At 42.9% G+C, this 16,704-nt stretch overlaps 1 protein-coding gene across 1 annotated transcript; it reads right to left on the bottom strand.

Moving 5' to 3' along the window:
• Positions 1-713: 713 nt before the first annotated feature.
• COQ6 (coenzyme Q6, monooxygenase) lies at positions 714-16,639 on the bottom strand. Its single transcript, XM_032405543.1, has 12 exons — positions 16,437-16,639; positions 10,776-10,910; positions 8,731-8,789; positions 8,307-8,430; positions 5,699-5,829; positions 4,919-5,026; positions 4,765-4,827; positions 4,285-4,392; positions 2,435-2,637; positions 2,240-2,355; positions 1,903-2,069; positions 714-1,179 (listed from the first exon to the last, which is right to left on the bottom strand). Exons 1-12 carry the CDS (start codon positions 16,600-16,602, stop codon positions 1,150-1,152), a joined length of 1,410 nt encoding a protein of 469 aa, XP_032261434.1. The 5' UTR covers positions 16,603-16,639; the 3' UTR covers positions 714-1,149.
• Positions 16,640-16,704: the final 65 nt, after the last annotated feature.

The following is a 16,704-nucleotide window of genomic DNA, read 5'->3' as shown; positions in this document are numbered from 1 at the left end:
GATAGGATTTCCATTTTAATTTATTGAGACTTCGTTTTTGGCCTAACGGGATTTATTCTGGAGAATATTCTATGTACACTTGAGAAGAATATGTATTCTGCTTTTAGATGAAATATTCTCAGTATGTCTGTCAGATCCATGTGGTCTAATGTGTTAAGTCCAGTGTTTCTGTATTGATTCTTTTGTCTGGATGAATTATCCATTGATGAGAGTGGGATATTAAAGTCTTCTACTATTACCATATTGCTTTCAGTATCTCCCTTTAGATCTGTTAGTATCTCCTCTATATATTTTGGTGTTCCTACATTGGGTGCACGTATATTTATAAATGTTGTACTTTCTTGCTAGCTTGACCCCTTTATCATATGTAATGTCCTTGTCTTTTATTACAGTCTTTGTTTTAAAGTCTAATTGGAGTATAGCTAATCCAGCTTTCTTTTCATTTCCATGGAATATCTTTTTCTGTCCCTTCCAATTTCAGTCTGGGTATGTCCTTCTGAAGTATCTCTTGTAGGCAGTATGTAGATGTGTGTTGTTTTTTAATCCATGCAACCACTCTATGTCTTTTGATTGGCAAATTTAGTCCATTTTCATTTAAAGTAGTTATTGGTAGGTATATACTGATTGACATTTTGTTAATTGTTTTCTGTTTATGTAGTTCTCTGTTCTTCTCTTTCACTCTTCCCTTGTGGTTTGATGGCTTTCTTTAGTGTTATGTTCAGATTCCTTTCTCATTTTCTTTTGTGTACTTACTATATTTTCCCCTTGTGGTTACCATGAGGTTCACATAAAATATGCTATGTAAATAGCAGTCTGTTTTAAGTTGATAGCAACTTAATTTTAGAAATTTTCTTTTATAAATCCTCCCTCAAAAATGAACAAGACAGCACCTTAGCAATTTTTCTTTTAGTAATAAAAAGTCTTTTCAACCAAATAATAGTCTTCCTTCGGGGTTTGTTGGCTTGATTAATAGGCCCTCCTCACAGCAAATTATCTATCATTATTTGGGCTCCACAGGCCCATTAAACAGAGGAGAAAAAGAGACTAGAGAATTCTAATGTAAAGCAAATTTATTAAATCTTGAAAATATGTGATGGTCTTGAGAAAAGATGTCCTTTTTCTTCGATAGAATGTCCAAAAGAGGAGCATTCATTTGCTTGCAAAGGCCATAATCTGTTCCTGGAGAAAAATGAAATATAATGAATGATACTTTGACACTGTAAGGTGTGAGGGCAAGTGAAGAAAATATTTTAAAATATCCAGGGGTGCCTGGGTGGCTCAGTTGGTTAAGCATCCAGGTCTAGGTATCTGGTTATGAGTTCAAGGCTCCCGTGCTGGGAGTGGAGCCTACTTAAAAATAAAATACCCAAAGTGATTAAAGCAAAAACTCAGCAAAAGTCTGAGACAGATGCTCCTCTCAAGAGTTCCTCCAAAGTGTCTTTAGATGGAAGTTCTCAGGAAAGAAGCTGACCAAGCAGCAAAAGGAGTTTAAAGCATTTTTTTTTTTTAAGACTGTATTTATTTATTTGAGAAACAGACAAGCAGACGGCACTGAGTGCAGAGCCCGATGTAGGGCTCACTCTCACGACCCTGACATCATGACCTGAGCTGAAATCAGGAGTCGGATGCTTTAACCAACTGAGCCACCCAGCTGCCCCTAAAGCATCTTTATCTTTAAAAGTTCCTATTCCTATTTTAAGCCCTTCCTCATATAAAGTTACTGCTTAGATGTGGGCTCTAGCACCCACGAGCCCAGCAAGGACTTTTTTGCTCATAACCAATGAGGGAGGTATTCATAAAAAGGTAATTTTACAGCCAAGAAAATAAATTCAAAGAAATTAAGAGTCATTGACAAAATGCTTCCTCAGCGAGCAACTCCTGGAGAGCCGTGAGCAACCTTACTTTGAGTGGAGATACTGCATTTGTGGCCTGCAAGCCCCATGTCCGGAGCAGCACCAGCGGCGTGGCACTGGTGGAATAGAGCCTTTTCAGTAGGTCAGTAGCAGCCAGAAGAGCAGTGTTGTGACGCTGTCGATCTGTTTCGTAACCTGCGAGATGGCTCATAGAGCCTAGAGGAAGGAGGAAAGGTATAAATCCCTAATCTTATAGTGAAGTTGTTTCCTAGCAAGCCAGACACACTGATGTCTACCACATCTGGCTATGGAGGGGCATTTTGGGGTCCCGACCTTCCCTGACTACATGACCTCTGGCTACTTCTCTAAAGTACCTGAACCCTTACCTAAGTCCTTCCCATTGAAGGCTGCAGCACTGAGGTGATGGACCAAGCTGGAGACATCCCCAAAGCCCATGTTGACACCTTGTCCTGCAAGTGGATGGACTCTGTGGGCTGCATCCCTAAGAAGCAAGCAGAGTTCAGGTGTGGCCGCCTGCAGCCAAGTAAGAAGAGCGCGGCCCTGCTCTGTTGTCATCTTACCCGATGAGTGCCAGCCGCGGCCGGACGTACTCGGCAGCATGTCCCAACCCAAGTGGAAACAGCACTCGACTTTTGGCGTCCACTCCGGCAACACTTGGGGGCATCTGGCGAGCTGAGACCTTAGTGGGCTTCAGAAAGCCAACAGCATATTGCAGCATGGTGCCGGCCGAGTCAATGAAGTCTGTGTGGTTAGCATCACTCCACTGAGCAGCATCAGCCACAAAGAGCAGAAATTCATCAGTGATTAACAGGGGATTTTAAAAATCAGCAAGGAAACCCATTTTATCACTAAAGCCAAGTGTTAATAGTACCTAACATGCCTAAACTGATCCAGACCACAGGTGACAAGCCCCTTAAACAAATGTAAAACACAACTTCCTGTCCTTCCCCACAAGTTTTAGGATCAAGCCAAACTGCTCCTGAGCTGCCCCTGCCTACCTGTGAACTTCCACCTTTCACTTCCCTTAACCCTCAAAAACCATACAGTAGCCACAGTGTAGCTCATTCTACAACATCCTCTTGCCCCTGGCATTCCTCCCTCTGCTTAGAATGTCCTTCTAATTCACCCCGATGACCCCTTAGAAACATCCAGAAGCTGTGAGCCTCCCTCTAAGCCCTCCACTGTGTGTTTTCCTCCTCCGTGCTTCCGTTAACATCCTATGAATACTTTTACCAATTGTTGCTTAAGTAGCTTTCTCCCTCACTTGACTGTGAGCTTCCTGAAAGCAGGGACTGTGTCTCATCTGTCTACCTCCAGACTCTTGTACCTAGAAGGCACGTGTGATTGTTGCTAAATGAATGCACTGCAAAAGCCTGTGGCAGGAATACATGCTACATGACCAGAGAGGCAGCAGTTACCATTTACCTTGGAAGCCACTTCAATATGTCCAGTTCCTCTCACTCCTGTTGCTACTCCAGAGCAGGGACGCCTAAGTTCCTCAGTATAAACGACTGTGAAGTCATTAGCGAGGCAGCAGAGTTTGGTGGTTAAAACCACAGGTTCGAGGGCCAGCCTATTTCCAAACCCGGCTTTACTGCTAGCTCTATGACCTTGGGCAAGTAACTGAGCTCTAAATGAGCATAAGAATACCCTCCTCAATGGTTCACTGCATTAAATACATACAGGTACAACTCTTCACCTGCACGTGGCACACAGTAAACGTTCAGTAAATCTTACTGATTATTACTGTTAGTGAATTTAGATATATGTGTTTAAGCTCCGAAATTACTGGTGCCAATATTATTAAAGGCTGTGTCTACTCCAGAATAATCATTACATTTGTTGAGCACCTATAATGTACTAGGTGTGCTCCAAGCATCTTATATCAGTTCTCTCATTTTGAAAGTCTTTAGACTTTTATTATTACTGTTATTAAACCCTGAGAGGCTGGTGATACTATCTCCATTTTCTAGGAGATTAACAGGCAGAAGCAGTACTGAACCCATGTCCGTCTACAAAAATTTCTCTTAAGCTCCCTGCTAAAATGCGCTCAGCTCCTCTCAGAACGCTTCTAATGAATCAGGCTTCAAAGGTTCAGGTACTTCAAACCTAGTACAGCTATTCAAAATTAGCCAAGCATTACAGATTCAAAAAAAAAAGGCCAATGAGAACCACTGCCCAGACAGCTATTTCAGTCAGCTCAACAGCAGCCCACAACCCTCAAAAAAGCACGGAAGTTAGTAATTTCCATTGTTTTCCATTTCTCTGAATGTCCTCCCTTCCATGTAGCCCAGATCAAACCCTATAGTTACAAAGGGGCCACTGGTTGGTTATTCCTGCTTCCTTCATCAAAACCACCTTTCTGTATCTCCGCTGCAACACAGCATCACCTGGACAAGCTCATACTCACGAAGGCAGAGTTAATGGTATCCACAAACTTCTCCTCATCCATGCTGACAAGCTCTGCTGCATGGTCATGGGATGTGGACCAAACCAAGGAACTCAAGGTGTCTGAGAGCTGTGTCAAAAGAACATCAATACTGAGGCACCTGGGTGGCTCAGTACGTTAATTTCGGCTCAGGTCATGATCTCAGGGCCAGGAGACTGAGCCCCATGTGGGGCTCTGCACTCAGCAAGGAGTCGGCTTGAGATTCTCTCCCTCTGCCCCTCCCCCCACTTGCAAGCACACACGCTCTCTCTAAAAAAAAAAAGAACATCAATACTAAGGGCAAGACTTCTGTTCTTGGGAGCTCTCAAGGATAAAGGAAGGAAGGGGGAAACAAAGCTAGCCTGGGCATATGCCCTAGAAACCAGAAAAAGGTTGAAAGAAAGTGAAGCCCTAAGAGAGCAAGGCTGGGCATGTTTAAGCTGACTAGCCAGAAGGACTTACCGGGAGCAAAGCAATGGGCCCAGAGGGAAGAAATCTCTGCCAAGCTACGTTGTTTTCTGTGGCCTACAATACAGCAAGGAAGAGTTCTCACGAAAAGTACTTAGTACCCACTAAACACAAGCAGGGTCCCCAGATGGTGGGCTCAGGATCTTACCTCCGATAAATGCAGAGTAGCCACAACAGCAGACTGATCATAGTTCCAGCTGACATTCTGAATCCCAGCAGCCTGCCGCACTCCTGAGTTGTGACCATCTGCACCAATCTGCATGGAAACAAAAGTCTGTTCAGTCTTATAACTTCTTAATACGTAAAACTGTTCCAGAAGTTTGTTTCTGCCTCCTTTTCTCTAGTTCCAACTGTTCACAAGCTCATCGGTGGCAGGCAACTTTTTATCACGCCCACCTCACTCATAGCCCCTGGAGGGAGTAGCCTTACATAGGTGACCCCAGTGTCAGCTACTGGACCAAAGCTGGACATCTGCCCCATGAGGTGCCAGCCAAAGGTTAACTTGGCCAAACTCTCTTGGTATTTGAACTAGAAGCTAATAAGGCAGGCACTGGAGTTAACAGTCCTGCTGGAAGGTTAGGAATGGCTGCCAGGTAAAAGAGGAAGCTGGTGAACAGAGAGAGAGACATGGGAAAATGCAAGGAGATGAAGTGATTACAGGACTCCTGCAAGGGAAAGAACCACCTCAATTTCTGTTCCTGTTCCTGTGTCCCTTTTCTTTCAAGACCTAAGATGATCCAGGAGATAGATTGCTTCCTATATAGGATTTACAAGACCATCTTAACTTGAGTTGGCCTGAGTGGTTACTGGTCCTTATAACCAAAAGCTTTGCCAAAAATTATAGCTTAAACCTAAAACGAAACGCCACAGAATCTAGGATAAGCTATGGATATGCAAGACCCCTGGCAAAATAAGAATTTTCAACTACCAACAATTTAGTCTGGAGGGTGCTGCCATCACCTAGGGTAATATGAACCCAAGGGCTGGAGTCTGCCATGGTAAACGGATAAGGCCAGGTGTAGCGGAGTGCTTTGCTCCTGTAGAGAACCGTCACCCGGTCTAGGGAGGTCAGAAGAGAGAAAACAAAACATTAGAAAGGCAGCCTACATGGGCTGAGGAAAAAGCCATAACTAAATCTAAAGGGAGCTCTCAGGACAGCTGTCTCTTATCGTTTACTCCTAAACAAGGAAAGTAAAATCTAAAAAATAACTAATGCTATAGTTTGAGAGCTGATGAATGACAGAGCCACAGGGATGAGTCAGTGTCAAAAACAAAACAAAACAAAACAAAACAAAACTCAGCCCTGAGTGACCAGCCCGCACCAGGGATTCTTTCTTCTCACCCCCACACTCCTGCTCTCCTAGGTTCACTCTGTGCCTAGGTGACTCCACGTGCTTTCAGAATCAACAGGGTGGGAATCCCAGGGGCTCAAAAAAGTTCTAGATTTCCTAAGATTTTTCTTGCCACTGAAAATCATTTTACTTTTCTGATCATAAAAATATGCCTGTAAAGTCTGAACAACAAAGATTTAAGGGATGGAAAAATCACCCTTCATTATACCATTCAGAGGCAACTACAGTTAAAGCTTTTCCATACAGCTTTCCAGATATTTCCTATGCGTATAGATGCGTGTGCACACGTAGGATATGACACATACTTTTTTCACCAATTTGTTATGGGATATGTTTCTTTTTTTTTTTTTTTTTTTTTTTTTAAAGATTTTATTTATTTATTTGACAGAGAGAGACACAGCGAGAGAGGGAACACAAGCAGGGGGAGTGGGAGAGGGAGAAGCAGGCTTCCCGCAGAGCAGGGAGCCCGATGTGGGGCTCGATCCCAGGACCCCGGGATCATGACCTGAGCCGAAGGCAGACGCTTAACGACTGAGCCACCCAGGCGTCCCTATGGGATATGTTTCTAAGTGATTAAATATTAGGTCTAAATTATCTTTAAAAGTTGCACACAAGCGGGGTGCCTGGCTGGCTCAGTCGGTAGAGTATGGGACTCTTGATCTCAGGGTTGTGAGTTCGGGCCCCATGTTGGGTGTAGAGATTACTTAAAAAAATAAAATCTTAAAAAAAAAAAAAAGTTGCACATAAGTTCATTGCATGGATAAATTACTATTCCATATCAGAAAGCATTTAAGTTACTTCCAATTTTTCTCTCACTAGAACCACCCTGAGATATTTGCATATCATATATGTGATAAGGAATTTATATTCAGAATACATAAAGAACTCTTAACTGAAAAAGAAAAAGATGATCCAGTTTTTAAATGGGCAAAAGATTCTAAATAGTCATTTCCCCAAATGGCCAGTAAGCACAGGAAAAGATGGGAAATACAATCAAAACCACAATAAGATACCATTTCAGTCACTAGGATGGATCTTATAAAAAAATAAAAGGAAAAATAAGTGTTGGCAAGGATGTGGAGAAACTGGAACCCTTATATAGTATTGTTGGGAAAGTGAAATGGTACAGCCTCTTTGGAAAAGTTCAGCAGTTTCTGGAAATGTTAAACATAGAAAATATGACCCAGCAAGTCTACTCCTAAGTATCCACCCAGAAGAAATGAAACCTATGTCCCCACAAAGACGTGTACACAAGTGTTCATAGCATTATTCACAATCGCCAGAAAGTGGGACCAACCCAACTGTCCATCAACTAATGAATGGATAAACAAAATGTAGTGTATCCACACGATGGAATACTCTTTGGCGATAAAAAAGAATGGACTAATACAGGCTACACCATGAGTGAATATCAAAGATATGTTAGGTGAGAGAAGTAGACACAAAAGAATACATTGTGTATGATTCGATCTTTATGAAATGTCCAGAACAGGCAAATCCTGAGAAACCAAAAGTAGATCAGTGGTACCAGGGACTGGGGTTGGGAATGGGGAATGGCTGTAAATGGACCTAAGATTTCTTTTTGAGGTGACAGAAATGTTCTAAAATGATATTGTGACAGTGGCATAACCCTGTAAGTAACACTAAAAATCACTGTATTGTACACTTAAAATGGGTGAATTTTATGGTATGTAAATTATACCTGAATAAAACTGTTGGGAAAAAAGAAAAAACCCTAAGATATCCATCAGAGGGTTTCTTTTTGTTTTTTTTTTTTAATGCTTTCTTTGAGAAAAAAAAATCTTTTTATTAACATATAATGTATTACTTGTTTCAGGGGTACAGGTCTGTGATTCATCAGTCTTACACAATTCACAGCGCTCACCACAGCACATACCCTCCCCGATGTCCATCACCCAGCCCCCCCATCCCTCCCACCCCCACCACTCCAGCAACCCTCAGTTTGTTTCCTGAATGGTTTCCCCCTCTCTAGTTTTGTCTTGTTTCATTTTTCCCTCCCGTCCCCTATGATCCTCTGTCTTGTTTCTCAAATCATCAGAGGGTTTCTTTATGGTGGATATTCAGTCTCCGTAAAAGGGATTCTTTTTCCAGTAAGTCCTAGAAAAATTCTAAAGCAATTCACGTTGCAGTGTGAGCGGAAGATGTAAAGGGTGGGTGCCTCACCTGACACCGCCTCCAGCTGCTTGGTGAGAGCGCACATTATGACGTCATTCTCCACTATATAGCCCATGTCATCCAGGTTATCCTTATCGAACATTATCAGGGCCTCTGAGCAGGCATCCCACACCTGGAAACACAAAGGGAAAGTTTGTATTATAACCCAAAGAAGAGAAAATGTCTTGCTCTAATCAGAAATAGTACTGCCTTCCCCAAGTGACAGAAGCAGAAAAATCACAATGTCAATTCCTCTGGTAGGAGACAGAAGGTGAGAAGAAAATTCTCTTGAGAATGCTTCCCCCCACTTCCTTAGACTGAGACTGAACGGGAACTTCCTACTTTCACATAAAATATGGAGAATATGGATTCCAAGATACAGAAAAGAATGTGGACAACCAAGATATCTTGCCAGAAGTGATAAAGGAGGCACCTGCATTCGCCGAAAGGCTCTGTATCTCATGTTGCAGATGTGATCCCAGGCACCAAAACCTACAAAAGAAAGGATCTATATATAGGCCAGAGCAACCTCACCGGGCACGTCCCTCCTCAGTTCTGTCTCTCCAACCTATGAAGTAAGAGATTGTTTTCAGTGTCCTCCAATGACAGAAAAATACTCTTATTTCTTTCTTTGATATTAGGAGTTAAGCTGCTCTGTTCCCCAGTTCAGATTATATAGCATGTAAAAAGGACCGAGCTTTCATAATCAAGCCAAATCTGGGGCATCTGCTTGGCTCAGTCAGTTAAGCGTCCAACTCTTGGTTTTGGCTCAGGTCATGATCTCAGGGTTGGGAGATTGAGCCCTATGTCAGGCTCCGCACTTAGTGGGGAGTCCGCTTGAGATTCTGTCTCTCTCCCTTTGCAGTCCCCCTCAAATACTTTTTTTAAAAACGCCAAATCACACTAAAGTTAGGGAAAATAAAAAAGGAAACCAAACCCATATTTTTTTTCATCATCCTACAGAAGTTACAAACTGTCTGGATAAAAACTATTTTTTGGGGGTGCCTGACTCAAGTCAGAAGGGCATAGCAACTCTTGATCTCGGGGTTGTGAGTTTGAGCCCCACAGAGGGTGTAGAGATTACTTAAAAATAAAATCTTAAATTTTTTTAAAGATTTTTATTTATTTGAGAGAGAGGGAATGAGAGAGAGAGAGAGAGCATGAGAGGGGGGAAGGTCAGAGGCAGAAGCAGACTCCCCGCTGAGCAGGGAGCCCCATGCGGGACTCGATCCTGGGACTCCAGTATCATGACCTGAGCCAAAGGCAGTTGCTTAACCAACTGAGCCACCCAGGCGCCCCTTAAAAATTGTTTTTTTTTAATTTTATTTTTTTTGAAGATTTTATTTATTTATTTGACAGAGACAGAGATAGCGAGAGCAGGAACACAAGCAGCGGGAGTGGGAGAGGGAGAAGCAGGCTTCCTTCCCACCAAGCAGGGAGCCCGACGTGGGACTCAATCCCAGGACTCTGGGATCATGACCTGAGCCAAAGGCAGTCACCTAACCAACTGAGCCACCCAGGCGCCCCTTAAAAATTGTTTTTAAGAGACAGTCTTTTTTTTTTTTAACCCCATAGCACTGAACAGATTTATTCAGTGGGGACATGTTTACTGAGCCAGACACAATTCTAGGTACTGAGCATAAAGTGTGAAACCAAACAAAGTTCCTGCCCTTCTGGAGCTAACATTCTGGTTGGAGAGATAGACAGTAAAAAAACAAATACATAATATATTGTCACGTAGTACTGTTATAAAGAAAAATAAAGCAGTATAAGGGGCTAAAAAATGATGGGAGAGTCTAATTTTTGACTGGGTGGTTCTAGATAGGATAGCCCGGGGGAGTAACATTTGGCAGAGACCTAAAGGCAGTTTGCTAATAGGTTCCATGTGCACACATTGATCTACACTCCAAAAGCACTTATTGTTTGTTTATTTATTTATTTTAAGATTTTATTTATTTGACAGACAGCGAAAGAGGGAACACAAGCAGGGGGAGTGGGAGAGGGAGAAGCAGGCTTCCCGCGGAGCGGGGAGCCCAATGTGGGGCTTGATCCCAGGACCCTGGGATCATGACCTGAGCCAAAAGCAGACGCTTAACGACTGAGCCACCCAGGTGCCCCTCCAAAAGCATTTAGCATGCAAACTCCCTAGATCCCAAGAGGGCTGACTCTGGGAATAAAGAGGGTACTCCTACTAAAAGTGAACGGTCATAATTAATTCATATAGTTTCAATTCCACCAATTCATAATGACCCAACATCACAAATGAAGTCTACATGATGAACCCATATGTCCCAAGGACGTCTTCCTCAGACTGGGAGGTGACACTTTAATAGTGTCAGGGGTCCTCATCTTCAACGATGCACTAGATTACCATACCAACCCCCTCCTCACAGGATGCTCTAAAGCCTCTGCCCTATGGGACACACTCGAAAGCCAAGAGAGACAAGAGATTGGTTCTATGAAAGACCTTCTACTCACTACTGAGAAGGGTTGCAGAGCCGGAGGAAATGGAGCTGACTCTGTTGCTGTAAGTTTCTGGCAATTTCTCCCATACTTTCTTCGGACCTGCTTCTAGCAAGAGGATTTTCTTGTCACAAAAGTGAATATCATATCCTAAAATAAATAAATAATAAATAAATAATCAACATTTTATATCCTAGTGGGAAAATCAGAATTTCTTCCCTTTCTCATGTCCAAGAGAAGGAACAGATTAACTAATTCCTTAGCCCTTAGGATACAAATTTCTCACAGGGCACACAAAAAGGAAACACCACACAAAATCCTAAGCAATACCTTATACCACTATTTCAGCCGTGTGAACCACCGTGCCCATGACTGTAAGAACTGTAAGGACTTAACAGTCCAACACCGGCCATGTGCAAAGAAGCAAAAAATGGCAAAACTCACTAGGAGCCAGTAGAATTCCCTAGAAAGGAAGAATGAAGTAAAAAGGCTGAAGTATTTAGACACCAGATATTTCTAATCTTTAAACTGTTAAGTCACTAAAAATTACAAATCCTGTTCAACAGAAAAATGGAATATTTAATAAACAAAATTCGTTGTGGCCTCGAGATTAAATCAAGGATAAAGAATTATTTGTGAAAGAAAAGGAGCCCCCCAAATACATCAATTGTACCTACAAATCTGGTCCTCAAACACCTGTATAGGGGAGTAAAAAGGGGACTTGGGGACTTGCTTACTAGGTGCCTGCAGCCCAGACAGTCCCCTCCACCGTGGCTCAGGGAAAGACATGGAAACAGTAAGCAGGGAGCTGCTGCAGCCAAGAAAGGAGAAAACAACGTGACAGGATTATGAGAGAAACACTGTAGGTTTTACTTCGTAATGATGACAACCCCACATTTTTGGGAATCTAAATGAGAAGAGCGGCATTATTGTAAGATGCAACTAGGTCGCTCCGGTGAACAGGCAGTGAACAGCAGCAGGTTCACGTATACCCCGCCCTTGCTGTGCGGCTGTGTTTGCACTGGAGGATGGGAACAGCCACGCTCCCCGGAGTGGACTGCCTTCTGGTCCAGCACACCTCCCCGCCTTCCAGTATCTGCTCCACCCGAATGCCCCCCTGGCCACCTCCTCCCCCCGGATCCTACTTGCTCAAGCCTCACCTCCCCAGCGGTGTTCAGACCACTCTGCACACCTCTTCCCCCAGCACAGGTCAGCGGCTGTTCCTCTAGGGGAGCTTTCGTTTCATAATCCGTTCTATTAGTTATTTACAAGTCTTTCTCTTTTGCTAGATTCTAAATTCCCTGGGGGCAGGAACCATTTCTTTTCTTATGGCTAATATTCCCAGCAGCAAATGCTCTATCTCCTCAATCCATAAAGTAGATACTCAGCGGGCATTTTTGTTAAATGAGAGACAAGGGAACTAACAGGAAAAAGAATTGTATTTCCAAACACATTATAATCAGGTTCAATATTTTATTTTTTAGCTATTTAAAGTGACATTTTAGAAAACTCATTTGGAGAAAAAATACTACAGAATACAATTTACAAATAACAATGTGAGAGGGAAATATAGATGTTTCAAGCCTGAAACATAAACTAATGTGAGTTTGAAAAAGAATCAAGGAAAACAAATTGACTTAAGGGGAAATATGAAGAGCCTACTGAAAAATTTTCACTTTTAAAGCAGCTGTCTAAAATTAAGTGGACATTGGAATAAAAAGTAAGGTTGATCACCATATAAACTACTGACAATATTCTCTGGGATACATGCTGTGATGATCAAGGGGAAACATCAGCACGCACAAAATCTCAGGCAGAGAGTTTACTTGACTCAACAAGAGAAAACACTCCCAATGCCACACCTGCCTCTGAAAGGCTGCGGATCTGCCCAAGGTCCCAATGCTTTACAGGAAAACAGAGAGGCTTGCTCACTGAATAAATCACATGAAAGATTCCAAACCTTCCAGAGCTTCAACTTTCATGTTTAACATTTTTCTCTGAGCTTTTTTAGGAAATTGGCCAGTGTGTGAATTTTCTTTTGTAAACCTGCGTTTGGTAGTTTTGACTTTGAGCAGAGATTGTCACAACCCAGTGTACTCGGGCCCCTGACCTTTCTTTTGTAGACTTATACAGAGAATTCTGTATTATGACTGTTTGAAGTCAGTCCTGACTTTGAGGATTTATACTTCTATGGAAGAGATGGAAAACAGAAACAATTACAATACAGAATTCTCTGTTTAGGGGCGCCTGGGTGGCTCAGTCGTTAAGCATCTGCCTTCGGCTCAGGTCATGATCCCAGGGTCCTGGGATCAAGCCCCGCATTGGGCTCCCTGCTCGACAGGAAGCCTGCTTCTCCTGCTCCCACTCCCCCTGCTTGTGTTCCCTCTCTTGCTGTGTCTCTCTCTCTGTCAAATAAATAAATAAATAAATAAATCTTAAAAAAAAAAAGTACAGGCTCCTGGGCCCCACCTGGATAAACCCAATCAGTCACTGGAAGTGAAACCTGCAATCCTCATTTTTTTAAAATATGCCCCCACAAACTGGTAATGGGTGACTGTCTTCAGGGAGAACTGGGTGGCTAAAAATAAAAAATGGAAGTCTCACTTTACATTCTTTATACTGTATGCCCTATACCCTTTGTATTTCAGAACTCAAAATCCCTTTTGAATTTTCTGTATGTGCCTTAGTTATTCAACACCTCCGAACAAAACAAAAACCCCAGGTGATTCTTAAATGCACTCAAGCTTGAGAACTACTATTTTAGCCCACTGACCAGTAGGTACAACCAAAATGGCTGTCAGGAAGGTATATATACCTGCCAGAGAGTTTTGTGTCTCAAAAAGGCTTTGTATCTCCCAATTACCAACAAGATTTTATTTATTTATTTGACAAGAGAGAGACAGCGAGAGAGGGAACACAAGCAGGGGGAGTGGGAGAGGGAGAAGCAGGCTTCCCGCTGAGCAGGGAGCCCCGATGCTGGGCTCGATCCCAGGACCCTGGGATCATGACCTGAGCCGAAGGCAGACGCTTAACGACTGAGCCACCCAGGCGCCCCTCCCAATTACCAACTTTTGAGTGCAAGTTACTTAACCTTTCTGAGTTTTAATTTCCTTATCTGCACAATCTACAATCAAGATTATTAACTGGATGCAATGTGTGTCAATTAGACTTCAATTAAAAAAGATTATCACCCGGTGCAGCTCTTTCTGCCCACAGGTCCTGTCCCCATGCTGTAAGAAAACCACCTTTTTGCACCAAAAAAAAAAAAAAGATTATGAGGATTAAGTACAAATGTATGCAAAATACTTTAAAAGATGCCTATCCATAACAAGTACTCAATAACTGATGACTATGTTTTTTATAATTACTCTGAGACTCAAGCCGATTAGTTCATACAAAGCTGTTTCCCACCAGTATCCCAAAAGAGGAGCCACCCTAGGGAAGATGTGGCTGTCACACCTTATTCTTAAGTCAACAAAGACTTTTACATTATTAGTGATCTTTAATTTGTGAGGCCAGAAAACTCAGATCCAATTTCTGCAAGTCACTATATAATTGTTAAAAGCCAAAGATCTGGGGGTGCCTGGGTGGCTCAGTTGGTTGAGCGTCCGGCTCTTGGTTTTGGCTCAGGTCATGATCTCAGGGTCTTGGAATCCAACTCCGCATCAGGCTCTGCGTTCAGTACAGTCTCCTTTTCTCCCTCTTCCTCTTCTCTCCCAACACCCACACCCCATGCATGTGCACGTTCTCTCAGATAAATAAATCTTTTATAAAAAAGGGGGGGGGCAAAAGATCTGGAGTTTGGTGGCATGAGGTTCAAGTTCTGAGTCTACTACCAGTTGGTTGTTAAGACTCTGGTCCTTACTTAAACCTTGCTAAGCAATTTTCTCACATAAAATATGAAAACAGTATCTCCATCACAGTGAAGTGAACGAGCCTAAACTATACATGTAAAAGCAAAGTCCTTACCTCACTTTACATACACAGTTTAACTCAAAGTAGATCATAGACTTAAATCTAAGAGCTAAAACTACAAAACTCTTAGAACACAAAAGTGAATCTTCATGAGTTTGGGTGAGCTAATGATTTCTTCGATATGACACCAAAAGTATAAGTGGTAAAAACTTGACAAGTTGAATTTTATCTAAATTAAAAACTTCTGTGCTTCAAAGGACACCATCAAGAAAATGAAAAGACGGGGCGCCTGGATGGCTCAGATGGTTAAGCTTCTGCCTTCAGCTCAGGTCATGATCCCAGCGTCCTGGGATCGAGTCCCGCATCGGGCTCCCTGCTCCTTGGGAGCCTGCTTCTCCCTCTGCCTCTCCCTCTCATGAATAAATAAATAAAATCTTAAAAAAATAAAAATGAAAAGAAAAAAAATGAAAAGGCAACCCATAAAATGAGAGAAAATATTTGCAAATCACTTAGCTGTTAAACGACCTGTGCCCAGATTAAACAAACAAAATCAACTCTTAGAACTCAATAATAAAAAGACAAATTGCCCAAAATTGCCCAAAATGGGCAAAGGGGGGTGTCTGGCTGGCTCAGTGGACAGAGCATGCAACTCTTGATTGTGGGCTCCTTAGTTCGAACCCCACACTGGGTGTAGAAATTACTTTAAAAAATCAAAATAAAATGGGCAAAGGTTCTGAATAGGCATTTCTTCAAAGATAAACAAGCATATGAAAGGATATTCAACATCATTAGTCATTAGGGAAATTCAAATCAAACCAGGAGATACCACTTCACACCCACTAGGATGACTATAAACAAAAATACAACAGCAAAGTGCTGTGCAGGATGTGGAGAAACTGGACCCCTCATATACTGCTGGTGGGAATGTAAAATGGTGCAGCCACCTTGGAATACCATTTGGCAGTTCTTCAAAACAAACACAGAGTTACCATGTATGTGATCCAGCAATTCCACTTCTAGAAATGGATATATCCAAGTAACCAAAAATATATGTTTACACAAAAGCCTATATCCAAAATAACAGCATTATTCGAAACAGTCCAGAAGTGGAAACCCAAACGTCCATCAACTAATAAACGCATAAACCAAATGTAGTACATTCACACAATGCAGAATTACTCAACCATAAAAAGTACGGGCGCATGCTACAACCTGGACGAACCTTTAAAACAAGCAGAATCCAAGCATATGAAAATGTCAGGAAATAGCAAATCTATAGAGACAAAAAGTTCACGAGTGGTTGCCTAGGGCTGAGGAGCTTTGGGGGGAAATGGGCAATGACTGCTAATTGGTTCCTGTTTCTTTTGGGGGTGATAAAAATGTTCTAAAATTTATGGTGGTGATGGATGCACAGCCTGTTAATATACTAAAAAACCATTAAATTGTATGTTTAAATGGGTGAACCTTCTGATATGCAATTATATCTCAAAGGAGCTGTTTTTAGAAAGAAACAAAACGCCTAGCCCGATACAGTGCCTGATTACTTCCAACTGTGCCCATTCCTGAATAACAGCGGGCGGGATTTAGAATGGCTCCTAAGGACCCTCCCACTTTTGACCCTTCGGAACCCTGAAGGACCAAACGCTTGCCCTGGGGCTCCTCTAGGCAGGGGAAAGACCACAGGAGCTCAGGGCTCCCACGGTCCTCACAGTTCCTCCACGGCCCCACTCCCCGCCACTACCTGCCTGGAGATGCACTTACCCAAGGCACAAGCCATGGCGGCACCCACCAGGCCTCCGCCCGACACCACCACATCGTACACCGTGTCTGCCTTGGCGCCCGACCACCTCCGGCAGGAGAGCAGCGGGCCTCTCCCAGGAGCTGTAGGTGCAGCCCTCCACCGGCTCACAGCCAGCCGGGCCGCCATGGTGCTGACCTGCAACGTACTTGGCGCACCGCTAGGCCCTCCTTTTGCTGCACTTCCGGAGCAGAGCTCGCCAATCACTAGCTGCTTCCGCCCCGGCCTCAG

The sequence above is a fragment of the Phoca vitulina genome, unplaced genomic scaffold (assembly GCF_004348235.1).
Source record: "Phoca vitulina isolate PV1807 unplaced genomic scaffold, GSC_HSeal_1.0 scaffold7, whole genome shotgun sequence".
Lineage (NCBI taxonomy): Eukaryota > Metazoa > Chordata > Mammalia > Carnivora > Phocidae > Phoca > Phoca vitulina.
The sequence above is the reverse complement of the archived record's forward strand: the minus strand, read 5'-3'. Positions and strand labels throughout refer to the sequence as shown.

What these genes read in the sequence shown, in the direction of transcription:
- COQ6 (XM_032405543.1), bottom strand. Translation starts at nt 16,602, where the DNA reads ATGGCGGCCCGGCTGGCTGTGAGCCGGTGGAGGGCTGCACCTACAGCT. An exon ending in GGCCCATTGCTTTGCTCCCG is followed by an intron (nt 4,393 to 4,764) that starts GTAAGTCCTTCT and finishes CTTTTGACACAG; the next exon opens with CTCTCAGACACCTTGAGTTC. An exon ending in CTTCAATGGGAAGGACTTAG is followed by an intron (nt 2,070 to 2,239) that starts GTAAGGGTTCAG and finishes TCCTTCCTCTAG; the next exon opens with GCTCTATGAGCCATCTCGCA.